Genomic DNA, 27,571 nt, shown 5'->3' with positions numbered 1-27,571 from the left:
TATAAATCTCTTCAAAAATGAGCAGTTACATAATTCACCCCGGTCAAATTTAACCATCTTAATTAAAATCAGCTCAAATATCTCTGCTTCTAGTGAATTTTTGCACATTTTGAAAACCTGAACATCCAAAAGACACTAAAATGATTTATCATTTTGTAATTTATTGTTGTTGTAATAGTGTCAACAGATTTTCCCAACACATTTCCTACTGACAATTTTTCAAAATTTCAATCTTTTTTAACACCATTTCTCAGATGTGAAATGGAGAAGTGGTACTCAGCATTTATCAGAAAAGCAAGAACTTCAATCTTAATCATAAACTATTAATTTATCGATACCTAAATATAATTTCAATCACACTGCACTGACAAATCAATTAAAAATGTGATTGTAGTCCTCAATTAACATAGAAATCAAAATATTTTGAATTTTTTAAAATGTCGTAGTTATCAGAACGTTTTTCTTAAAAAGATCTAATGTTATAGAAATAATGAATCATAAATTATTAGATACAAATTAGGTTACTCATTTGATATTCACTTATGATTATAGTTTGAGTGATCTAATGAAGAATATCAACTGTCTACACCATACCAGAATGACCTCTGAAATAATCATTCTTCTTGCTGTACTATTAGATATATAGAAACAAAACTGCTATAGATCATAATTGTTGCTAAGGCAAGGGTAGTCTCGTTTTACTGAAAGGGGGATTAGACATAAGAATGCAGCAACTTAATCAGTGACTTTTAATATATATATGACCCTAACAAAGTAAACTAGCTCAAAAAGCTGAAATTACGAGAGATTTATCTCAAATCACAGATAATGTTTATTATTGTAGATAAAGAACATTTCACGCAATAGCATGTTGCCATGGATTAAATCTTTAAACAATGTCAGACAACAAGCTCACCTAGCAACGCTGCCAATGCGTTTTTAAAGCATTCAATTTGCGTATCAGCTGCTTGAACATGCTTTTAATATCTTAACCTGCCGTTTTGCTTTCCCCTCCCTTACCTGACGAAACCGACGAGCCAGATAAACTCGAGTTGCTTGATGCCATCCTCGATGTACTGATGTTCTTTTTGATTTTCATAGGATTTAATGGTGACAGATCGGCAGTCTCCTACGTGTTGTGGCGGTATTACCCATTTCAAACCACTTCCTGAACTGTCAAATCCGAAGTGCGTTGCCTGAACGCGTTTTTCTTCAAACTCCCCCTCCGCCCCCCGCCGGCGCAGACCTTTAGTGGAAGTCGTGGACAGGCGCTGCGATACAACGTCTCCAGCCGAGAAGAGAGGTTGCAATACAACGTTTCCGACCCGCTGCAGGAAAGTAGGGAGCGCTGTTATCACTGTGTCAGAGCTGTTTGCCTGTTTAAACGCCGATTACGAACTGTGGCAAGGCCGTTCATATCCAGCACAGGCAATGAGAACCACCGGCAAAAAAATCCCCACAGGACAGGAGGAGGGGTGGAAAGGCGCACAGCAAAAGGAGCCACAAACACTGCAGCCACAGGGATTCTTACAGATATGGGCAGGGTTTTTTTTTAATGCGAACGTTGCAACAGATCGCCTAGGCCATTTTCATCGCAGTTCCCACAGTATTGTGGCCACATGTTACCATGTGCAAAAGGCAAAGCAGAGAAACATTATCGCCTGCCCGACCGGAGGCTGCATACGGCGAAGTCGGCTGGACAATCTGCCCGCTGGCTGCGCCCTCTGGGACATGTAGTTCCCCTGGTTGGGCCGGCTGGTTGGCAGTTGCGGGAGTGAGCGCAACGCCGGACTACAACTCCCGACAGCGGCCCGCCACCCTCAGCTCAACTCCTGCAGTTGCTCCGAGCTGATTGGAGCTATTTCACAGAGTTTTATTTGTTGTGCGGGCAGTGAATCCCTGCAAAGTCATTCCTCAAACGCCTCACGCCTTTCCTGATACTTTCCGCGTGCAGTTCAGCAAATGTTTAGTGTAACTTTTAAAAAATGGAACGATATCTATCAATTGAATCCATCTCGGCTTCTGAGACGGTGATTTGTCTCTCATTTCTCTCAAATGTCAGGCGTTTGAGACATCTCTGGCAAGGAAACGGCATCATGTTTTTTAAGAAAATCAAACCAAGCTAAAATTCAAAATGCAGAACCTCTTTAGTCAATGTACTCTGCGCACAATATTAAGGCAGTGCGCTTAAGCAAACGTTGCAATATACGCAAAACTATTTCTGTAGGTTAAAGAAAGTACTGGTTGAGCTATCAGTTTCCTAAGACTACTGTAGAATGTTAACTTGGTTTTGAACTCTCGGTCAGACCTGTCAAATTGGAATAAAATAGATCTTGTTTACTTCCACGCATTGAATGCTGTAGCACTAGGGACCTGGGTTCGATTCCCGGCTTGGGTCACTGCCTGTGCAGAGTCTGCATGTTCTCCTCGTGTCTGCCTGGGTTTCCTCCGGGTGCTCCGGTTTCCTCCCACAGTCAGATAAATGCACTGGTTAGGTGCATTGGCTATGCTAAATTCTCCCTCAGTATACTGGAACAGGTGCCGGAGTGTGACAACTTGGGGATTCATTGCAGTGTTAATGTAAGCCTACTTGTGATACTAATAAAATAAACTTAGTGAGTAACTGGACAGCCAACATGCAGAACTTTGAATTCATGCTTGTGGGAATGGAGTTCCCAACAGCTCCACAAGTGACAGGATGAGCAGCAGTTTGCAGATTGTCTGTGTGGAGTTTGCATATTCTCCTTGTATCTGCATGGTTTTCCTCCAGGAGCTCCAGTTTCCTCCCACAGTCCAGAGATGTGCGGGTTAGGTTGATTGGCCATGCTAAAAATTGCCCCTTAAGAGTCCTGAGATGTGTAGGTTAGCGGGATTAGCGGGTAAATATGTAGGAATGTGGGGCTGGGGCCTGGGTGGGATTATGGTCAGTGCAGACTCAATGGGCCAAATGGCCTCTTTCTTCTGCACTGTAGGGTTTCTATGATTATGATAAATGCAAAAGTTAAATGGAATTATTGTTCTGATCATAATATGGGACATAGTTAAAGATGGTCATGCCCTCTGTGCCCCTCTGCATCACACAGTCATTGTGGATACTGGCTCTGAATATATAAACACATGTTGAGATAATGCCTTTCAGGGACTGTAACATCATGCCTCATAATTTCCTATTATGAAAAACATCTACTTTCAGAGTGTAGGAAGACCAACGCAGGGCAGTTTGCCTCATGCCAGCCACCATGATTATCTAGATATCCAAGTCCAGTGAAATATTCCATACTTATTCATAATCAATCAGTCTGCACCATAATGCTCCCCTTTAGTGCATCTAAATGTTTTGTTCTTATCACTGTGAATAATTTATTGGTATTTGAATGACCAGAATGGATAGGTATCATCCCAATTAATTCATGATTCTAAGTTTGTTATTTTCACTGAATTCACCATCCTGAAAAGGACCGGCCGCAGATTGCAACTCCAAATCAGATGCTGGTTCTGCTTCTGCAAAGTAACAGATTAAAATAACTGGGAGACCTGAAAGAGTGAATGGTAGATCTTGTAAAGACCCACCTGGCAGACCAAAAATGCTGATCACACTCCCTGATGGACCACTGCTCAATGGGAAGACAGATTGATCTCAGTCAGCGATGACAAATCTCTTTCAACATGGGCATCTAAGACCTCCAAAGCAGCTGTTGTTTGCATTCTATTAATACCAGGCGTTGCTACAGAGGTGTCATATATGGAGCTGGTGTTCATATATCTTTCTTGAGTTGTTACTCTCTCAGACAAATTCTACAGATGCCAGAGGGTGATGGTCGAAGATAGTTTTTGTGATTGGAAACCTGTGTCCAGTAATTACCTGTAAAGAGTCGCATTCCAACCATTATTATATAAATTGATTTTGTATCTTTATATGCCCTGTTTGTGAACAGAACTCCCACTTACCTGACGAAGGAGCAGTGCTCTGAAAGCTAGTGGCTTTTGCTACCAAATAAACCTGTTGGATTTTAACCTGGTGTTGTGAGACTTCTTACTGTGTTTACCCCAGTCCAATGCCAGCATCTCCACATCCAGTGATGCACCACAGGGATCGGTGCTTGGTCCCTTGCTGTTTGTAGTGTACATTAATGATCTAGACATGAATGTGGAAGATATGATTAGTATGTTTGCAGATGACTCAAAAATTGATGATGTGGTCAGTAGCAAGGAGGAAAGCCTTAGATTACAGAACAAGATTGGTGGGCTGGTTAGATGGACAGAACAATGGCAAATAGTATTTAATCCTAAAAAATAATGCACTTTGAGGGAACTAACAATGCAAAGAATGAATGGTAAGATGCTATAAAGCGTAGAGGACTAGAGGGACCTTGGGGTGCATTTCCAAAGATTCCTGAAGACAGCTGAACAGGTAGATAAGATGGATAAAAAAGCATCTGGAATACTCACCATTATGAGCCACGACATAGAATATAAGAACAGGGAGGTTATGATGGAGTTGTATAAAGTCCCCATTATGCTATGGCAGGAATACTGTGTGCACTTCTAAGTGTCACACCACAGGAAGGATGTGATTGCACTCGAAGGGGTACAGAGAAGATTCAACAGGATCTTTCCTGGGCTGGAGCATTTCAGCTATGAAGGAAGGCTGGGTAGGTTGGGGTTGTTTTCCTTAGGGCAAGGAAGGCTGATGGGGGGCCAGATTGAACTGTACAAAATTATGAGCGACATAGGTAGGGTAGATAGTAAGAAACCTTTCCCCTTAGTAGAGGAGTCAGTAACCAGAGGGTGAAGATGTAAGGTAAGGAGCAAGAGATTTAGAGGAGATTTGAGGAAAAACCTTTTCTCCCAGAAGGTGATAGGAATCTGAAACTCACTGCCTGAAAGGATTGTAGTAGCAGAGACTCTCATAACATTTAAGAAGGATTTAGATGAGCACTTGAAATGCCATAGCATTCAAGGCTATGGACCAAGTGCTGGAAAATGGGATTAGAATAAATAAGTACTTGATGGGCAGCATAGACATAATGGGCTGAAGGGCTTCTTCACTGTAAAACTAAGGGCCTGATTTTACCATTGCATTTCACCCATTTTCAGGTTAAAAAACTTGGTAAAATTTGGCATGAGCTGAGTAGTGTGATTTGCCACCCATCTCCGTGCCGGTTCCCCCTTTACCAAGGCCAGTAAATGGCCGTTTATCACTTGGGCATGACGGCCATTTAAATGTATTTGCATGCATTTAAATTGACTTAAAGGACTGCACTCCAACTTTACTGGCACTTCTCCCTTTACCAATGCATTCACCCTTCTGGAATCGGCATGAAACAGACATGCTCCATCTAAGTCCAATTTGGGCACTCCATCAGTGAGGGTTCGTGAGAAGATAAGTGCTGAGCATCTGACAGCTCTCTGCTTGAAATCGGTGGGGAGGGGGGAAAGATGGGTCCGACAGCTCTTGCTTGAGATTGGTGGGATGGGGGCTGGGTCCGCTGCCCCTCTGCCTCTGATCAGTGGGGAGGAAGACAGGTCTGCTGCCACTCTGCCTGAGGTCAGTGGGGAGGGAGGGGGGGCCTGATCGGTCTGGATGGTGGGGGTTGGGGATAAGGTGGTCAGTAATGTTGTGGCAGTGGGGCAATATCTGTGGAGTCCGGGGTAGGCATTATTCGGCCTGGGAGGGATGTGGCAGGGGAGCAGCATTCCATCTTTTTTTTTCTGCGCATATGTACTTGGAGGTGTCAATTGAAGCTGCAGGGTTTTGGGTGCGTTAAGCCCCACCCACAGGCTTGTGCAACGTGATTCAGAATTGCTGATATATTTGCAGACAAAGTAAGTATGGGGGCACCTGAGAACAGCTCTAAAAGTCGGATCTGAAACACTCCCATTTTCAAGTCTGCCCAGTACTTCAAAATGGTAAAATAAGGCCCAATGACTCAAAGGTTTGCATGCTTCTTCAATTCTAATCTCAAGAATTTCTTCATAAAATCTCTATGTCTTCCTATCTCTCTCTCCTTCTCTAAGTCACTTCTTTAAAAATCTGCCTCTTTGACAAAGCTTTTGGTCATCTATCCTCTTTGTTTATGTGGCTCAGTCAATTTTTGTCTGATAATGCTCATTTAAAGTGCCTTTGGACCTTCTTCACTACATTAAGGTGTAATATAAATGCTAATTATTGTTCTTGGCATTCGGCTCTTCCACTTAACCAGTTGGTATAGTTCATACTGAGAGACGGTTCATCGAGTCAGTACATTAGCATCTTCATTTAAAGAGAGAGCTTGTAAGCCAGCTCTTTTGACAGCTTTAGATCTTCCTCATGACTGAATACGGAAATGGTTGGCAGTGAACACTTTAGCCATGGAAATGCCAATTTCCTTTGAGACTTCAGCAGGAAACAGCAAATAACATACTGATGAGCTGACCAACTCAATTTTCCAGTCAGGAGTATGGGTTCAGGTGGGCAGAAGCACACATCTATCTGCCAAACTTCCAACAGCAGGATGTTTTGTCAGGAAATTTAGACTCAGGTATTTTGCAACAAGGAGTGTGGGTGAGGTACATATGGATACAATTCTGGACTTTAACAGTGCAGGAATCAACACAGAATAACTTTCTGGTGTCTTAGCAGGCTAAAGACAAGATTCTTAAAAACCAGCAATACAGAAGCTGTTTAAAGCTAAACCAAATATTCCAGAAATTTGCTGGACTGAATGCAGAAGAATGTTGCATATCACACATACTTGGACTGCTTGTATCCCATAGAATCACTGCCCTTGGCAAACTAGACATTAAAAGACCGAATAGACAGTACAATGAATCATTTTATCATTTTCTGGTAAAATAGCTAATAATTTTTTTTTGGAAAAAAATGCTGTTGGTTTGGCTACGATGCACTTGAAAAAATTGACCACTACTACATTTGGTCAGTCATGGCCAAATTCACAAAATGGCCTGAAGCAGCCATTGAACTCATGATTTGTACTGGCAATAAGTCTAACGTCTGACTCAGGTGCAATCTATAGGGTGTTGGACACCATACTGGACACGGCAAAGTCCATTTACCACGCAGGGAGCAGTATCATCACAATTCTAGGCTGGAAGTCAAGTGAAAATAAAATTTATAAAAACAAAAATAAATTCAACCCTAAGTTATTACATAAAAATGCAAAGGAGACACTCTTTAACTTTGGATCAGATTCTCCAATGCCATCCACAGCTGGGATTCTCTGATCCCACCACACTGAATGGAGATTTGGCTCGGCACCAAATTCTCTGTTCTTGCTGGTAACTGGGGTGGAATGTGAACAGTCAGAGGATCCAGCCTATCGCATCAATACAAAGTCTTAGATATTTTAATTTCTTTTCCCCCCATGCAATTTCAAGGAAAAAGTGAAAGGAATTTTCTTCCTCTGCCAGATGCATACTCGTGGATCTGTGCCAGGGTGTAAATCTGCCACTTGAGAACCTTACCGCCTACAACCTGGCCTCATTTTCTTAACAACACCTAGTTCATGTTAAATATGATGCACTTAACACATTGAAGACTGAAACATATTTTGCACCAAAATCAACATTTTCAAATTGTGTGTCCAGTTTAAATATTTCCTTTTCGGCCTTTTGGCTAAGATCAGATGTGGTATCGACATGCCGTGCTTGGTCGAAGTCATTAGGTTACATTTCAGCTTCATTTGAAGCAATTTTTAAAAGCGGTATCTTCGCCTTTTGGCTAAGACTTAAATAAAATCAAGCTCTTGAAGGAGGAGCTATGCCTACTCCAATCAGCTTGGATCATGTAGATCAAGCCCAAGACAGGAGGTGAGAGCCCTGTCTTGTCAGCTTGGATTGGGAATGTCTCAACTTGTTGAGACTCTGAATTGGACTTGATTTGATTGAATTGGAATAAAAACAAAAAACAAAATTATCCTACAGTTCTGTATCATTCCCAAGTTGTTCTTTTCAATATTTGACAATGTCAATGATGAGAAACTATATTTTGAACTACTAATTAATGGGAAAATAAATCACATAGAAAATATATGTATTGTAAAGTGACATTACTTTGACTTTTACATATCCTACCATAGCAAATGGTGAAATTGAATTGAATTGAATTGAATCCAGGGTGGCACTCTCTGGGTTGCTGCCCAGTACTAGCAGGGCAAAGAATGACGAGATCATGCAGTTGAATGCATGGTTGAGGGATTGGTGTAGGGTAGAGGGCTTTACTTTTGTGGATCACTGGGAGGTGTTTAGGAGAGAAGGGCAACTGTACAGGAGGGGTGGGGAGAATTTGAACGGGAGGGGAACTAGTGTCTTAGCGGGGAGGTTAGCTGGGGTGTTCAGGAATGGTTTAAACTAATAAGGAGGGGGGGTGGGGAGGTGGCTGGGAGAGAGTCGGGTGAAAGGAAAATTATCAGGGAGAAGGAGGTTCCGAGGGACACTCGTGGGTTGAACTGTGTCTGTTTCAATGCTAGGAGTGTGGCAGGGAAAACGGATGAGCTTAGGGCCTTGATGTTTGTAAGGCAGTTAGATGTGGTGGCTGTAACAGAGACGTGGTTACGGGAAGGGCAGGACTGGCAGCTGAATGTTCCTGGGTACAAGTGTTTTAGGTGTGACAGAGGAGGGTTGAAGAGAGGTGGAGGGGTGGCACTGTTAGTAAAGGAAAACATCACAGTAGTGCAGAGGGAGGACGATATGGAAGAGACAGGGATTGAGTCACTGTGGGTGGAGTTGAGGAATAAAAAGGGAGAGATCACATTGCTAGGGGTGTACTATAGGCCACCCAACAGCCCGAGGTCAGTGGAGGAAGGCATTTGCAGGGACATTTTGGACAGGTGCAGGAAGAATAGAGTGGTTGTAGTGGGTGACTTTAATCTTCCAGGAGTGAATTGGAGGGGGCCTAGAGCTGGGGGTACGGAGGAAGAGGAGTTTGTGAAATGTGTTTTGGAAGGGTCGCTGGAGCAGTATGTAACTAGCCCGACTAGGGTAGGGGCTATACTGGATTTAGTGTTGGGTAATGAGCCGGGGCAGGTGGGTGAGGTAGAGGTAGGCGAACATGTGGCTAACAGTGACCACAAGTCCGTCTACTTTAGGATAAAAATGGAAAGGGACGAGTGCCGGCCGAACGGGAGTGTGCTGAACTGGGGAAAGGCGAGCTATAGCAGGATTAGGAGGGAGCTGCAGGACACTGATTGGGAGGGACTGTTAGCTGGAAAGTCCACGGTTGGCAAGTGGGAGGCTTTTAAGGGCAAAATGAAATGGTTGCAGGGGAGGTATGTTCCGGTTAAGCAGAAGGATGGGAAAGGTAGGATTAGAGAGCCGTGGATTACAGGGGGTATTGAAGACTTGGTCAGGAAGAAGAGGGAGGCGTATGTTAGGTCGAAACGACTGGGTACGGAGAGTACGCTGGAGGAATATAGAGAGAGTAGGAGGGAGCTAAAAAGGGGAATTAGAAGGGCGAAGAGAGGGCATGAAATGGCTTTGGCTGGTAGGATTAAGGAAAATCCAAAGGCATTTTATTCCTATATTAGAAGCAAGAGAGTAGTTAGAGGGAAAATTGGTCATCTGAGGGACAAGAGTGGAGAGTTATGTATTGAGTCGGAGGGAATGGGGGAGCTCCTGAATGAATACTTTGCGTCGGTATTCACGAAGGAGAGGGGTTCGGAATCGTGCGGTCTCTTGAAGGGAGCTGAGGATCAGTTGCAGGAAATATCTATTATGAGGGAGGAAGTGCTAGGGCTTTTAGGTAGCGTAAGGACGGATAAAGCTCCGGGGCCTGATGGTATTTATCCCAGGCTGCTTAGGGAGGTGAAAGATGAAATTGCTGGGCCTCTGGCGCAAATCTTTGTCTCTTCTTTGGACACAGGTGAGGTCCCAGAGGACTGGAGGGTAGCTAATGTGGTACCGCTGTTCAAAAAAGGTAGTAGGGATAACCCTGGAAATTATAGACCGGTGAGTTTGACATCGGTGGTAGGGAAATTAATGGAAAAAATACTTAGGGGTAGGATGTATGAGCATTTGGAGTGTTGCGATCTGATTAGGGATACGCAACATGGCTTTGTTAGAGGGAGGTCTTGCCTTACGAATCTGGTGGAATTCTTTGAGGAGGTGACAAAAACGGTTGACGATGGGAGAGCCGTTGATGTCATCTATATGGATTTCAGTAAGGCGTTTGACAAAGTCCCTCATGGTAGGCTGGTAGAAAAGGGTAAGGCTCATGGGATACGAGGCCAGGTAGCTAGGTGGATTGAGAACTGGCTGGGTAGTAGGAGACAGAGGGTAGTTGTGGAGGGGACCTTGTCGGGCTGGAGGCCAGTGACCAGTGGTGTGCCGCAGGGCTCAGTACTGGGACCTCTCCTCTTTGTAGTATACATAAATGACTTGGAAGAGAGCGTAGGTGGTGGGATCAAGTTTGCTGATGACACCAAGATGGCAGGGTTGGCGGGTACTGAACTGGATTGTCAGGTGATACAACAGGATATAGATAGGTTGGTACATTGGGCAGATAGGTGGCAGATGGAATTTAATCCTGACAAATGCGAGGTGATGCATTTTGGAAGGAATAATGCAGAGAGGAGCTATGTGATAAAAGGTAGACAGATTAGGAGTATAGACATACAGAGGGACCTGGGAGTGCAGGTTCACAAATCCATGAAGGTTGCGTCACAAGTGGAGAAGGTTGTTAGGAAGGCTTATGGAATGTTAGCCTTTATAGGAAGGGGTATAGAGTATAAAAGCTGCCGTCTAATGCTTCAGTTGTACAGAACACTGGTTAGACCGCATTTGGAGTACTGCGTCCAGTTCTGGTCACCTTACTACCGGAAGGACGTGGAGTCTCTGGAAAGGGTGCAGAGGAGGTTTACCAGGATGTTGCCTGGCATGGAGGGGCTGGTTTACGAGGAAAGGTTGGAGAAACTGGGACTATTCTCCTTGGAAAGACGGAGATTGAGGGGGGACATGATAGAGGTATATAAGATACTGAAGGGAATAGATAGAGTTAATAGTGAGAGACTGCTCCCTAGACTGGGTACAAACACGAGAGGTCATGATTTAAGGGTGAGGGGGGAGAGGTATAATTTGGAAGTGAGAGGAAGGTTCTTTACGCAGAGAGTTGTGGGGGTATGGAACGCGCTACCGAGTAGGGTGGTGGAGGCAGGAACGTTGGACTCGTTTAAGGTTCAGTTAGATAGACACATGAGTGAAACGAGGATGGAGGGTTATGGTAGGGGCTATTAAATAAGGTTAGAACCTCGGGAGACACCGGAAAAGCAGGCTTGTAAGATTAACGTTTTTGTCTTTTTATTCTGCAGGTGGAGGTCCACCTCGTGTCAAACGAGGGGCATGCACACGGTGGGTCGTGCGTGGGCTGCTCTTGAAAGTTCCGGGAGTGGTCTAGTACTTCGTGTCGGTGTGTGTGCTTGATCCTGGACCGGTAGACGGGCGCCGCAACAGCTCGGTGACTAGCACTGCTAGCTGTGCAGATACATGGATTTGGGCCTGTGTCTGTGGGAGTTTGCGCATTCTCCCTGTGGTTGCGTGGGTTTCCTCCGGGCGCTCCGGTTTCCTCCCACACCCCAAAGATGTGCTCTTAGGCTGATTGGTTTTACCAAATTGACACTATTCTCCCCTGAATCTGGCTAAGTTAGGGGTTCCGTTCGTAGACATGCAGGGTAGAATAGGTGTAGGGTGATGCGGCGGCGCGGGCTCGTTGGGCCGAAGGGCCTGTTTCCCGTGCTGGGTTGTTCTTTGTTCTTTGAATAAAAATCTGAAATTAAAAGTTTGATGATGACCATGAAACCGTTGTTGATTGTCGTGAAAAAACCCATCTGGTTCACTAATATCCTTGAGGGAAGAAAACTGCTGCCATTACCTAGTTTGGCCTACATTTGACTCCAGATTCACAACAATGTGGTTGACTCTTAACTGTCCCTTCAGGGCAATTAGGGATGGGCAATAAATGTCGGTCCAGTCAGCCACACCCACATTCCATGAATTAATTAAAAACAGTCTGTGTAACATAAATGTATGTATAAAATTCAAAATAAAGATACTGTTTTATAAACCACTTGTGTTAACCCCTTAGTGGCTACATAACAACATATAAATGATAAAAATTTTAGATTTTTTATTCAAACCCTATAAATTAAGAAATGTACTGCAAACAAGCATTATTTTGTTTCAATTTGAAAATATGTCATGTCACAAGTGCACAGAAATCAAATTCTTTTAAAATGCCTAGATATTTTGCTAAATAAAAAAAATCAAGTGTTCAAGACTTAACACTTACAAGCAAGATAAATCTTCTCCCCACCCCCCATCCTATTTCAACTTTCCACTCTATTGGTTATCTGGAGCTTTCACTCCCTACTATAAGTAATTAGGATAGGGTAAATTTAAAATTCACAGAATGTGAATTCTCTTAAGGTCAATTCTAAAGAGAGATCACATTCAACAAAGAAAATTAGCAAATGACTGGCAAATGATAGAGGCAGAAAAGTAGACTTAAGTTGTTCTATATGGCAGACAAATGAAAACTGATTATGCAGTATATCAAATGAGATTCAAGATAGGAATGAATTATTTATCAGTGTAAGATGTAAGAACCCTTTAAAGATTGCATTTGTAAAGTTTAAACATCATCAAGATGATCTTTAGTATTACTTGTTCTGTTTAATATACTTCAACATAATATTTTCAAGAAAAATCATTCTTACGTATATCAAAAAAAGTTCCCATTTCTGTCTCTTTGTACAGTTCTGATCAGTTAGTCTTAAACCAGTAGCTCTGATACAGTGAAAGCAGAGGTTTGTAATATATCTGTATATTCAAAACTCCTACTAATTAAACATCTATAACATTGTTTTTCCAAAGTGCTACTTTGAATTTTTAATTATCAACAGAAATAGATTTTCTTGTTTATAAGTTTATTAACAAGGGACAATTTAAGAGGAGGGCATTTATCGCAAGATGGTATGAATTTGCCACAATTTTTGCAGTAATTCTTAAGTATCAAGATTATAATAACCAAAGGATTCCTGAAAGCTAGCCTTTCAAATGAAAATGTGTTTAAAGAAATATATTGTTACAACGGCAGGACTTTACAAATGGCTATGTTTTGGGTGGCACGGTTGCAGAGTGGATGGCACTACTGCCTCACAGCAACAGGGACCCGGATTCAATTCCGGCCTCAGGTGACTGTGTGGAGTTTGCATGTTCTCCTCTTATCTGTGTGGATATCTTCTGGGTGCTCTGGTTTCCTCCCACAGTCCAAAGATGTGCAGGTTAGATTAATTGGCCATGGTAAATTGCCCCATAATGTTAGGGGGACTATCAGGATAAATACATATTGTTAAGGGGATAGGCCCTGGGTGGGATTGTGATCAGTGCAGACTTGATGGGCTGAATGGCCTCCTTCTGCACTGTAGGGATTCTATGATTCTATGAAATATCTCCTTTAATGTAAGATGAAATAGAATATTCTGGATCGGGTGTCTGGTGATCCTTAAAGACCTTGACCCAGAGACAAGTTCATCTGTTCTGGTTGTTATGGGAGAAGAAACCCCAAACAATAATCTATCGAAATTGGCATAGAGAAGGGCAGCTGCTTTTTGGATACAGAGGCAAAGAGACACAGGAGAAAGAGAGAGAGGAACAATGCTGCTGCTGCGAAGAGTAAAAAAAGACTGTGCTTCTGTTGAAAGCCTAGCAGGATGCTAGTGGGAGCTAATTCTGTGTTCAAAAGGAAGAAAATTATACAAAAAGGACTTTAGGAAAATTCGAGGGATAAAGAGTTACTGAGTAGCTTCTTGCTGGTAGAAATTGGTTTATTCAGTCAGAATGGGATGTTTTTTTGAAGGACGCCTGGTGCAGCATGAAGAAGTGGACCTGTTGGAAAGCTGGAAGCATCTTGAGAATGGATCTTGTATATATCTGCCAGAGGTGTGATGTACCACAAAAGGAAATGTAAGATGTACGCTGATTGCATTAGTTCATTAGTGTTAAAGTACCTCTTCTTCAGTTCAATGTACAAATTGTCTGTTAGGTGATGTCTGATTTATGTTGATTCTAATTTCTTTATTACAGTAAAAGTCTCAAAATCTGAAAGCTTACCATTTGGTTATTTCTGTCAGTTGTTGTAAAATTCATCTCTTCTTAAAAATTATCCGTCTCTATGGGGATCATAACAATATTTTAGTATCACAATTTATATGCACCTTTAAATTCACAATTAAACTCAGATCCATTTCAGCTCCTCAAACTGGTGCACAAGGGTTATTTCATAGTATTTACTGTTATTGGCAGATTCCTGTCTGTTGTAGATTATGTTATTTAAGCTTGGGTCAAAGCCAGCCATGTGCAGAATTGGCTTTCTTGAATCAACAATATATAAAACACCTTAAACTGACAAAAAAAGTCAAGGCATAAGAACTCAATTTAACTCACACTACAGAATTGCAGCTGTAATAGATTGTTGTATAGGCTGTATCTATGAATTCATGCAAGCACCAAGCAGTGACAGCCACATGACTCACCGCAGCAGCCACTATTATTACTGCAGCAGCATACCAATGATTTTCAACCATCAACTGAAGACATATGATATCATCGTTGCATGTTAACTGTCTGGTTTCCAAAATGCCTCTTTGACTCTGGGGATGGTATGACAACTACGGAAACATAATTTTCAGTTTTCACTTGCCAGAGCATGTGACAATTGTTATATAGTGTTTTAAGTGTTTTGCTTGTTCAACACCCATTCAAACAATGTTCTTCCATAAATGTCCTTTGTATATCAGTACCACTAAGCAAAACCCAATGCATTAGCTCAGCCTTGAAATTGTTGACAATAATTCCCCTTTAAAATTAGACAAGTCAAAAATATTTAATATAACAAATTGTGTTCTTAATAATACTTTAGTTCTATTATACTGAGACACCATTTCAGCTTCTTAGAATTTGCCTCCAGTCGAATTAAACATGTTGAAAGAATAATCCTCAGCCTCTTGGTATGTCAGGCAATCAATGTTTGCCACAATGTGTTTCTGCGGAGAGAAAATGTGCCAAGTTCTAACTGATTGCAAGTCATTGGCCCGTGTGATGCCAATATTTATATCAAAATGATTGAAATACTATTTCATATCTCTGCTGCTCAGCACACCCACTGTGAACCTTTGTTCAGGTTTTCAGTCTCATGCGTGCTGCCATGGATTATTTCAACAAAGTAGATTTTTTCCCCTATTATAATATTTTCAGAATGAAATTTGCCTGTCTAATTAAATTACCAAATTTACTTACTCAAGCCAAATTTGTTAATGCCACTCTAACATGTTTTGACAGGAAACAAAAAGCTTGGAAAGTAAGTAATGTTCCGACAACCACCACTCAAGCCATCGTGAAAGATGGGAAGTACTGCATATATAAATCATTAGCGGTCTAACTTTGGATAATGGTGTTGAAATGCAAGTAATTTGCATTAGTACATGACCCTAGTGGTATTAAAGCGATAATATCAAAAGATTGTTCAAAAATATAGAACTACGTCCATGCCATCTTTCAACTGTAAAATTAAAAATCAGGAGGCTAGGGTATCTGTTTAAGGTGCTATCAGAAAATAATGCCCAAAATGTTTGTGCCCATTGGGTTACAATTGAAATTTCCATGAAATTTCATTAACAGAATCACAAGTATAAAATCTTCCATGATTGGACAGCATAATAAATTGCATCATTTCCTATTTTTCATTCCATTTAACAAGTACTCCTTGATGAATTTATGATATTTTGATAGAGTTTTACCACTACCAAACTGAAACTGGGATTATTACCAAAAATATGAATTTGTAATAAGTTTGCCTTGTTTTCCTCCATTGAGTAACCTGATTTAAATAACTTAAACATGACTTTACAAAAAATATTATTAAATACTTCTTATGCAACTGCAAGGTGCATTGTCTGTGCAGGAAAGTCAGAATGTGGGGTTTGACACCTGAAACTGTCACACCACTCACCCTTCCCCCTGCTCCAGGGATGCTCTTGGTGCACTGTCTCTAGGTTGGAGGGAATGAAATTCTGCTGCTGAGTTCCTTGGTCACCTGCATCCACACCTGCTTGGTTGAGGAGGGCGTTTTCTTCCTATCTTTCAGGGAGCTCATCTCACTGCAGCCTCTCAAATCCCACAGCAGGACTTCCAGATAAGGATGAAAGACCAAGGATTAAGCCTTCCAAAGTCTCCTCTCCATTTCTGTGCTTACTGCAGCCTCAAAAATTCATGTCCAGTTCAGCCATAACCCCTTTTAACTAGAAATCCCTCCTTTGATAGACCTAGGAAGACATTGTTCACTTCCTCTTTGATTGGCTGGGAAACCCGAAGTGGGTTGCTAATGTCATAACTCAGGCAAAGTCCACTGGAGGCTGTTATGGATTCATCCTACAGTGATGAAGGAGCCCATTCAGCTCATCGAGCCTGCATGAACAACAATCCTACTAAATCCTATTCCCGTGACACCACAAATTTAACATACTAATCCCCCGATACTAAGAGGCAATTTAGCATGGCCAATCAACCTAACTTGCAGGCTTTGGAATGTGGGAGGAAACTGGAATACCTGGAGGAAATCCATACATACACAGGGAAAACATGCAACCTCCACACAGACAGTCATCCAAGACTGGAATTGAACCTGGGTCTTTGGCACTATGAAGCAGCAGTGCCACTGTGCTGACCACTAATGATCCTGTCATTTTGACAGCAACTAAGTTGAACAAATTCTGCCCCAGGAGTGTAGCTCTAGTGCTTACAACACCCTAACCTTTGTGGTATTGTGATCTTATATATCTATTTTATTTCTGATCAGCAGAGTTTAAGAGCATGATTGAATATATAAATGACCTTGTAATTAGAAAGGAAGCGTATACTGTCTTCCAGTAACAATAACCATATTACGCAAATTGTTAAGGATCATTCTGCTTCTTTTCTATGATGTTACACTGACTTCTATGAAGTATGAAGATTACAGGCTGATCTAAATTTCTGACAGACAAATTCCATTCATTTACCATTGTTGAATAATCCTGATGTTGCACCCATTAATATATATTTCCTTATTTGCAGTCGTAAGGGCAGAATCTTTGGCCTTGCCAACAGTGGGAAGCTTGCCGGGTGGGGGAATTTAATTTGGCAGGAGGCCAAAAATCAGTTTCCCGACAGCAGGATGAACCTTTGCAATTAAGTTCTCAGGACTTGAGAGGTAGGTTAAAAACAGGTCAAGCTTCCTGATGAACAATGTCAGGAAACCCCTCTTCATGCACTAGAATGTCATGCATGCTTATTAAAAGGACAGCTTACTGAAATGAAGTTCCCTAGCAGCGTGAAATTACCATCTTCACATTTACAACAGTATATGAGTGGTATGACCCTGGAGAGCTTGACTTCTTCCACGACTTTGAAGTGAGCAGATGGCCTTCTTGGGGACCATTCACAAATCTGAGGCTGTTGACTCAGATTGAATGTAAATAGGCCTAAATGTGTGAAAGCTGGACAAGGAAAGCAGGACCAGCGGGTAAAGGTGGAGCAGAGACTGGACTTGGGAGGCAGGCTAAAGGGGAAAAGGGTGGAGCAGAGTCTGGAAATGGGAGAAAGGCTCAGCAGGAAAGGGTAGTGTAGAGGAGGACAGGGGTTGCAGGCTAAGTGGGAGTCAGGCAGGAATGTTGTCTGGCAAAGGAAGACTGACTGTCCAGGACAGAAAGAGAGACAGCGAGGAAGTGTGAAGGTGCAAGGATTTGGGATCCCACAAGGAAAAACAGTAAAATGGGGAAATAAGAATATTGGTCTGATCTGGTCTTTAAAGCTTTAGAATGGAACACCAGTAAGACAGGGGAATAAGAATACTAGTCTGAACTTTTTTTTTCATTCTGGGATGGAAGGAAAGACTTTGCTTGTGGTTGGATGGTGGTGGGGATACTTTTCAAGCAGGGTTATTGGGAGGAAGATGATCCTAGATCAAAGCCGATGCTGTCTATGGTGGGTCACTGGTGTTGAACTGTGGCTACTGGTCATCAGAGGGAACAGTTACAGTGAGAGTAAGGGTTGAAATTCAATAGGGTGGCAGGTCCAGGAAAATAGTTGGGCAGGTGAAGATTTCATGGGGAGGTGGAGCAGATAGGGGCTCGGTTAATCGGAGTGGTCAGTGTCAGGGTGGGCATGAGAATGGTAATGGGTGTAGACTCAGAGAGAAGAGAGAAGGCATGTGAAAGGTAATGTTTATAGGTTCAAGGCTAACTGGAGGATGTTCAACGTTGACAGTGGGGAATGGAATGATTACATTGGGTGAGTGAAGGGTGATGGGAGAATTTAGTGGATGATAAGGAGAGAGTAGAAGGTGGTGGAATGAGTCTGGAATATGATATGCACCATTCTTATACTCTCTGCCATACAACACAACTCCTCAAAGTGAGAGAAAGGTCCTTTCAAGTGGGTGGAATATAAGGTGAGCAGGATTGGCTGACTGCAGAGACACTCAGATAATCATGAGGCATCTGTGTGAAAACCATGCTCAGTTGTAATCTCCTGTCTATGGTGAAGCCCATACGACAGCAGGTTTGCTCCCTAACAGTCAGGTTTCATAACATCGAGATCCTAGCAAGGTGTGGAGCTGCTGTTCATTCTGTGAAGTTTCTCTTCTGCTCTGTCAGAGCCAGGCATTAAGATGGGAGGGAGGTGGATGTCTCCAAAGGGAATGGCTGGTGGACAGCAGCAAACTCATGACTCCAAACCTCCATCTTCCCAGGTAGAATGTCTTGGCTGACACAGACTCACGTGGTAAGTCTTTCTATGCTACTAAGGCAATGTCTCTTTTTCAAGTCCATAGTGTATTGAATAATGTCAAAGGAAGGTTTTCTAATATGCCTATCATCACTCCAGTTAAAAAACAATGAGTCCATTGCATAGTCTTTTATGAATGGAAGGAACACTCCTCTTTTTCTTCAGGATGTGCTTCACCTGGAAGGGGTGAGGTGAAGTTGCCAGGTCTAGACTGAATCTAGCACAGAGTTTAGCACTGGCTTTGTGGCTCTGAGATGGTGGCAAGGCTGAAAAGAATATGCTCACTAGAATGATTACTGTAATTCATTGACAGATTCACTGAGGCCTAGATGATGCTGGCTCCTGGTAACCCTGTCTTTCTACTGGATTTGGTACAGATGAGGAGGAGAAAGGACCCAAGTAGGTTGACAGAGGGCCAAGAGAAGCAAAAGCCTGAGGAACAAGAGACAACGAAGCCTCAAGGAAGTTAGGATGCTAATTCCCAGGACTAGTGTGATGGTGAGCATTGGCCTGTATAACAGAAATGGTGTAGCTATCTACAAATGAGTGAAAGGCAACACAGGTAGCAATTTAGGATGTCACAGAATGTGATTGCTCAGAACTGCCAGCTTCTCCACATTGATCTACTTTGGCAAGGACTTGGAGGCAATCCCAAGGAAGTGGCATTAAGGATCACTGCTACCTTAAACTTCTTTGCCAGTGGGCTCCACTGTGGATTATATGACATCTCCCAGTCAGTCACATGTAGGTGCATCCAGGAGGTGAGAGATGCTTTGTCCAAGAGACAGCATCAATTTGTTCAATTCCAGCTGGATTACAAAAGCCTGGCTGCAAGAACATTGGGTTTTACAGCTCGTGTGAAGGGTTATTCACTACACACATGTAACCTTGAGAGCTTCCTAGCAACTGCCAGTAATATTCATCAACAGGAAAGGTTTTCACTCTTTGAATGTGCAGCTGATATGTGATCACAGAAGACAAATCCTGCATGTTTGTGCTCAGTTCCCAGGTGCCACAAGCTTTTGAAGGACCTCAGCGAAAGCAGGGTTGGTTCTTTGATGACAAGGGATACTCCCAGGAGACTTGGATAATGACACTAATTTGCCATTTGCACAGCACTGCTGAGGAGAGGTATATTGATGCATGTGCCTCCACAAGGTCCATCATTGAGCAGATATTAGACCTCCTAAAGATAAGGTTCTGATGTTTGGAACACTCAGGCGGGACTCTCCAATACTCATCGAAGAGTGTCCCAAATCATTGTTATCTGCTGTGCTCAGCACAACCACATGCTACAAAGGGAGGAAGTCTCAGCTGAGAGAGGCATGGAGGACCAAGACGTCACCTTCGATGATGAGGATGATGAAGGGGATGATTATGATGCCAGCCAGGATTTCACAGAGAAACATACAGAAGCCTTTGCAAAGGTATGATGCAGCAGAGAAGCCCTTGCCAATTTTATAGCTAACAGATTCCAGACAGAGTAAGATGCCAAGACATACCCTTTACTATTTAGTTTTCTATCCTCTGCTGGGCTGGTAGGCTCCAGATCCTTTTTACTACAGTCATTATATTTTACTCTAATGTATCTTGATTTATGATAACTAAATTAAATCGCATTACTTAATGTCTGCCGGGCTGGTGATTTGATTCTTTGCACGTCAAGCAATGCTGATATCCTGGTACTGCATGTACACATTAGAACTTGCAAAGCACCCCCTCAATCTTGGACACCTGTAAGTAGAAATGAGATTTTTCCCATGCCCTCACAAAGTTTATGTGTATGGCAACTTGGAAGCAATATCAAATCTTACCTTGGTACAGATGCACCCATGTCACGCTCACACCTGCTCCCAATAGAGAGGGTGGGAAGGGGGACAGATCTTCCAGAGAGCACCTTCAGGCAGAACAAATGTATGGGCCCACAGAGAGCAGCAGCGCATGAACACCATTTTGTCCCTTGACATTGCTGATCCATGCAAGATTATGTGGGAATGTTGTGTCCCTGCCTCACAATCACCACTCCCCCATAATAAATGCATGTCCTTTGACAGCTTTATAATGCCAAGAGGTTTCTCACCTATATATACTATGGGGTGTTGACTAGCAACGACTCCAGATCTTTTAACTGCAAATATAAGTCTTAGTCCTAGATGACCTTAAAATTAGTTTGAGACTGTGATTCACACCTCAGCCAAAGTAAACATCTTTGCTGTATGAAATCCGCAAAGCACTGTTGGAGCTGCTGATACTTCACACGATAGCCTCAAAGTCCTCAACACACAGGCCCATTCTACTCACACTCACGTCATGTACTAAGACCTAGGTCTTTCAATGAAGTCCTGTGCACTTTGGTCACCAACACTTCATGAGGTCTGCAGCAACCCTTGCTAAGGAAAGAACCAGACCAAACAAACCTCCACATGGGGTCTCACATAGGCTTCAATCAACCGCACACCTCTTTAATCCTACACTTGGTCCCTCTTGCAGTTGAGGTTAATTTGCTTATTGCCTCCTTATTTGCAGTTTTCACCTGCATCTTAGTTCAAAATGATAAATCACTAAGGATTACAGTAACAATTAGATATGCCCAGCTTTTTCTAAACATACAGCAATGCCTTGACTTTCACTACTAAGAAGCAAATGTAGAACTCTTTCAACCCTGAAACTGCATCTACAGTGTTCCTTGTCACTCACATAGTAAATTTAACTCCCCTTGGTACTCCTTACACCCACCCACACCTCACATCAGGGCAACAACAGCAAGATACACAATTACATCACTGATCACTCTTTACAGACATCATTTTCAAAGGTCAGAACATGGTGAGCTGCAAGTTATGGCTTGCACGATGTGTGCCCAGGCCTCCCACTCACAATGACGGCCAGTGTTTAATCAGGCACACATAGGATTATTAAACAATCGCTATGTTGATAATGTGAGAGAAGCATAACCAAGGACCCCACGCACCCTGGACATACTCTCTTCCAACTTCTTCATTTGGGAAAAAGATACAAAAGTCTGAGGTCACATACCAATTGACTCAAGAACAGCTTCTTTCCTGCTGCCATCAGACTTTTGAATGGATCTACCATGTATTAAGCTGATCTTTCTCTGCATCCTAGCTACGACTGTAACACTATATTCTGCACCCTCGCCTTTCCTTCCTCACTATGTACTCTATGAACAGTATGTTTTGTCTGTATAGCGTGACAAATTTCTTCACACAGGGGGATCTTCAGGTCTGGAATTAATTATCTGAATATGTGACAAAATCAGATTCCACAGTAACTTTCAAAAAGCAACTGGACATATATTTATAATTAATTATTTCAGGGTAACAAGGAGAAGGCTGATATGTGGGCATAATTTGATTCATTCTTGCACAGAGCTTGTATAGAAATGATGGACTGAATGGCCTTTTTATGTGCATTATGATTCCATGAAATGCCTCTCTTCTCATCTTTCAATTTCTTTGGCTACAGCTGCCGTCATTCATCTTCTCAAATTCTATATTTCACAAAGTGAAATACAGAATTATCCTAATCAAAAAATACGTTACTCTCAACTCACCGTCACTGGTCGCAGGAAATACTAGGGACTATAAATTAAGTTAAAAATAAGATTTATTTGATAACACAATGGGCTCATGGCTTGAAGCTGACAAGCAACTTTCAAATGAAAATGCACTTCAATTAAAGCTATGCTGTTTGTAAATATTAACCTTGGTATTGCACTAATATATAATTGCCATTTGTCCTTATTATATCTGATAAAAAGACCCAAATACATTCATGGTATATAAAAATAGAAAAGGCGATATGAGCAGTTATTTAATGCAATTGTATGGCACTTCTCTGCCCTTAACTTTGAAGAGATGTGAAACCAAATTAAGTGTCTACATTAAAACATCAGTTTGATACTTCTACATCAATTCAAGTCTGACTCCAGAAGTCGTACATTTAATCTAGGTTAAGACTAGGAATGTTTCATTATTGTTTCATTATTCATATCAAACATGCCTACTGCTCTATTACCCGCCCACACTTTGGCAAATCAGACCACAAGACTGTGCTCCGGCTCCCGGCTTTGAAGCAAAAACCGAAGCAGGACAATCCATTAAAGAAAGTTGTGCAATGTTGGCCTGAGGAATTGAATAATCTCCAAAGGGACTGCTCGGAGTCAGTGGACTGGTCAGTTTTGGTCTGTGACCAGCCTGAACGAGTATGCCACTCCAAAAACTGACTTCATTAGTGAGTGTGTAGAAGACAATGTGCCAAAAAAGCAAATCTGTGTGTTCCCCAATCGGAAACCATGGATGGACAGTGATATCTACTGCTTGCTGAAGTTGAGGTCTGAGGCATTCAAGTCAGGTGACACTGACCTATACAAGAAAACCAGATACGATCTAAGAAGATCCATCAAAGATGCCAAAAGATAGTACTGAACCAAGCTAGAATCCCAGGCTAGCCACACTGACCCCTGCCGACTATAGTAATGTCTACAAAATATAACAGGCTACAAGATGAAGGCAGAGATAAAATCGCTGGCTCCAAATCATCCCTCCCTGATGAGCTCAATGCATTCTACACCCGTTTTGAGCAAGAGGTCAGCGAGAACTTGCCCTCCACCATGGAAGTGTTGGATAAACCTGTATCTGGGGTCACCATTTCAGATGTCAGAACAGCTTTCTCGAAGATCAACCCACGGAAAGCAGCAGGCTGGGATGGGGTACCCAGATGAGCACTCAGATCCTGCACAGATCAGCTGGCGGGGTCTTCACAGACATCCTCAACCTCTCTTTACAAAAATCTGAGGTCCCTATCTGCTTCAAGAAGACCACTGTCATCCCGGAACCTAAGAAAAACCAAGCAGCGAGCCTTAATGACTATCAGCCAGTGACTCTGACATCCATCATTATGAAGAACTTCGAAAGGCTAGTCATGGCACAAATCAATCCCAGCCTCCCAGACATCTGGATCCATGACAGTTTGCCTACCACCATAATAGGTCCACAGCAGACGTCATCTCCCTGGCCCTGCACTCAACCCTGGAACACCTAAATAACAAGGACCATATGTCAGACTCCTATTTATTGACTGTAGCTCAGCCTTCAAAACTATTATTCCCACAAAACTCACATCCAAACTCCATGGCCTGGGCATCGGCACTTTCCTCTGTGACTGGATCCTGAACTTCCTAACTTACAGACCACAATCAGTAAGGATAGGCAACAACACCTCCGCCACGATCATCCTCAATACTGATACCCCATAAGGCTGTATTCTCAGCTCCCTACTATACTCCTATACACGTACGACTGTGTGGCCAAATTCCCCTCCAATTCAATTTTCAAGTTTGCTGACAACACCACTGGAGTGGGTCAGATCTCAAACAATGATGAGTCAGAGTACAGGAATGAGATAGAGAATCTGATGAACTTGTGGGGCAACAATAATCTCTCCCTCAACGTCAACAGAATGAAGGAGATTATCGACTTCAGGAAGCGTAAAGGAGAGCATGCCCATGTCTATATCAACGGGAACAAAGTAGAAAGGGTCGAGAGCTTCAAGATTTTAGACGCCCAGATCACCAACAACTTGTCCTGGTCCCCCCCAAACCCACACTGTACTTAAGAAGGCCCATCAACACCTCTACTTTCTCAGACTAAGGAAATTTGGCATGTCAGATATGACTCTCACCAACTTTTACAGATGCACCATAGAAAGCATTCTCTCTGGTTGTATCACAGTTTAGTATGGTTCCTGCTCTGCCCATAACCTCAAGGAATTACAAAAGGTCGTGAAAGTAGCCCAATCCATCACACAAACCAGCCTCCCATCCACTGACTCTGTCTACACTTCTCGCTGCCTCAGCAAGGCAGCCAGCATAACTAAGGACCCCATGCACCACCGACATTCTCTCTTCCACCTTCTTCTATTGGGAAAAAGATACAAAAAACTGAGGTCACATGCCAAATGACTCAAGAACAGCTTCTTCCCTGCTGCATTCAGACTTTTGAATTGACTTAGCTTGCATTAAGTTGATCTTTCTCTACAGCTTAGTTATGACTGTAACACCACATTCTGTACTCTCGCATTTCCGACTCTATGAACAGAATGGTTTGTCTGTAGAGCACACAAGAAACAATAGTTTTCACTGTATGTTAATACTTTTGACAATAATAAATCAAATCAAATCAAATCAAATTATTGGAGATGTTCAAAAATGGGTAGATTGGGATCAGGTTGAAGGATTAAAAATCTAAATCTCAACTGCTTCATTTCAATTTTAACAGCAGTGAGTGGATAATTTAAATACTATAACAAATGTGTAAACCTTGTTTTATTCACTTTCAAATCTAACTCTGGATGGGCAGGTTTTCCATGCCTCAGGAATGCTGGCAGTTACATGGAGGTGAGGATTGTTGAGTCCAGGATGTCAGCACTTTTCCATTTACCTGCTGGATTAGCGTGCCTGCCTGACCAATTTCCTGCGATAGGACATCCCCTACTCACTCTGGGGATGGTACAACCCCCTGTATCACCTATAGGTTGGGCTTAGGTTGACCTAATCCTGCAACTACTTCTTCGGAATTGACCCATCAGCTGAAAGCCAAGCCTGTCTCAAGCAGGCAGACAGACTGTCAGATGGGTAACCTGTCAGTGGCATCTCACCTACTATGGATGGAGAAACTCTAACTTACTGGTTTCCCACATGCTATTGAGCCCCTAAATCTGCTGTCTTTCAAAAGAGATATTAAACCCAGGTTCGATCTGTCTGCTGATGTGAACACAAAAACTTCCAGGGCACCACCACCAAAAGAAAATGAGCTGTTTGTAGAACCTTGCAGTGCACATTCAAACTGCTGTATTCATCTACATAATAACCTTGTCTGCATTTAAGAAGTAATTTAATAGTGGTGAAACATTTTGTTGTCCTAAAGATTTTATAAATGCAAGTCTTTTAATAAAACTTGGGTCTGCAATAATTGTGGTCCCTCTTTACAAGATGCTTGCCAGTGAGCTTCACCAATGTCTACATTACAGTTGTAAACTTAACCACATCAATAACTCATTGGCATATAATTTATAATATTAATATTGTAACCAAATTCCATAGCACTGAAGCAACAGATAAGTAACTGTGTGCACTGAATCTCGTGTACGTGAAAGCCACAATTAATTTCTAGTTGCTGAGGCTTCTCTGATGGATAAGTAAAATCCACACAACTCAAGTGATCAGCAAACTGTATTCCCACAGCACCACCTCATTTATCTTAAACATTGCCGTAGATGCTGGGGATGCATTGAGAGCAGCAGTGTTACAGGGTTATAAAATGACCTTTGCAATGCATGTAGCTCTGCATAATTCTTTTGTTATGGCTCTAAATTCAATGCAAAATAAGTAGATTCTTTCTCATTCTGAAAGTGGCAAGCTAGATATTTTGTAAAGCTAGATGAATGTGATAAATACGAGTTCTGCAGTGAAGTATTATTTTACTTCCACTGGTGATGCGGAACATAAGTCACTCATGACTTTCCCACTAATGATTTATCCAGTCACACCAGCTTGTATAAAATGACTACGTATCTTCAATTTATCACTTTAATAACTTCATGTGACACTCTGAAGTGTACTGATAGTTTTTTGAGTATGTCATCTGATTATAAATCTGATTTGTGCACTTTTGTTAGATAATGAAGAAAATATCATATGACATAAAATGACCTGTTACTTGGAAAGGAGTAAATAGGTAATTTTATAGTTTTCCTGTATTTGACTGCATCAGCTATTTTAAGTGCACCACTTTTTTGCTGGGAAAAGCAACATCTTTCAGATGTTTCATGTTGAGGACAAGTAGATTTTGGTCTGAAATAGTAAATGGAATAACAACAGGTAAAGCGAAAAAAATGCAATTGGGAATGATAGTTGACAAATGTAACCATGATTGTTAGTGCAGCACAAAAAGGATCTGGAGGGAGCAGGATTGAATTTCCATAAATTTCCAAAATGTGTATTCTTTTTCAGTTGTGGAATGCAGCCATTCAAGCCCAGTCCATGGTTTATTTTAGATATCGCCAATTTATTGAATTCTGGGAATTGAATATCAGAAAGAAAATTAGTGTTGTAAAGAATTTGATCCCAGGAAAAAGTAGCAGATTGCAGATGATATCTTAGCTCAGTAAGTGGTACTTTCACCTTTGATGCACGAGTACATGGGTTAAGGCCTCATTTTAAGGCTTGAATCTAGGCTAACAGAGTGCAGCGTTGTCAAATGTGTTGTCCTTCAAATCAATTGTTAAAAAACAAGTTTAGTCTGCTGGTGCCAGTGACTCAAGGTGCCATGATACTTATTCAAGATGAGAAGGGAGTTTTCTGTGTCCTGGCTACTGTTCTGTCTCCATGACAAACAGATCAACTTGGCCTAATGCTGTTAGTGAGATGAGATTCTGCTGTGTGAAAAATGACTGCTACATTCACCACCTAACAACAGTCACTGCATAATGTGCTTCATTCTAGGTAAAGTCTTTTACATTTCTAGGGAATTTGATCAAGTGCTATGTATGCATATGCTTTTATTATTTCATTACATGACTTCTATTGCAACACAAAGGCACACAAGTCATACATGCTTGTGTTAATAGAAAATTGATTAAAGCAAAGCAAGTATGAGGGTGGTGATTCTCCTATTCTGCTGCGCTAGTTTCTTATTGCAGCGCACCGGGAGAAACCCGTGGCAGGTTATTCATGGGG

The 27,571-nt window shown here is 42.0% G+C and overlaps 1 protein-coding gene across 3 annotated transcripts in view; it reads right to left on the bottom strand.

The window, feature by feature from the left end:
* The window catches only part of chn2 (chimerin 2), a 504,281-nt gene that overhangs the window by 321,702 nt on the left and 155,008 nt on the right, over positions 1-27,571 (bottom strand). The window contains exon 1 of one of the 3 annotated variants that reach the window (XM_080206021.1): positions 4,047-4,127. The exons of 1 other annotated variant lie outside the window; for it this stretch is intronic. In XM_080206021.1, coding sequence (XP_080062147.1) covers positions 4,047-4,065 — 19 coding nt within the window. In that variant the 5' untranslated portion in view covers positions 4,066-4,127. Of the gene's footprint in view, positions 1-1,020; positions 3,557-4,046; positions 4,128-27,571 lie in introns of those variants that run through there. One more of the 3 variants, XM_080206002.1, reaches the window with a different exon arrangement.

This window comes from Carcharhinus amblyrhynchos, chromosome 2 (genome assembly GCF_965287045.1).
Source record: "Carcharhinus amblyrhynchos chromosome 2, sCarAmb.v2.hapA, whole genome shotgun sequence".
Classification (NCBI taxonomy): Eukaryota; Metazoa; Chordata; class Chondrichthyes; order Carcharhiniformes; family Carcharhinidae; genus Carcharhinus; species Carcharhinus amblyrhynchos.
This window is presented reverse-complemented; position numbering and strand designations above follow the sequence as displayed.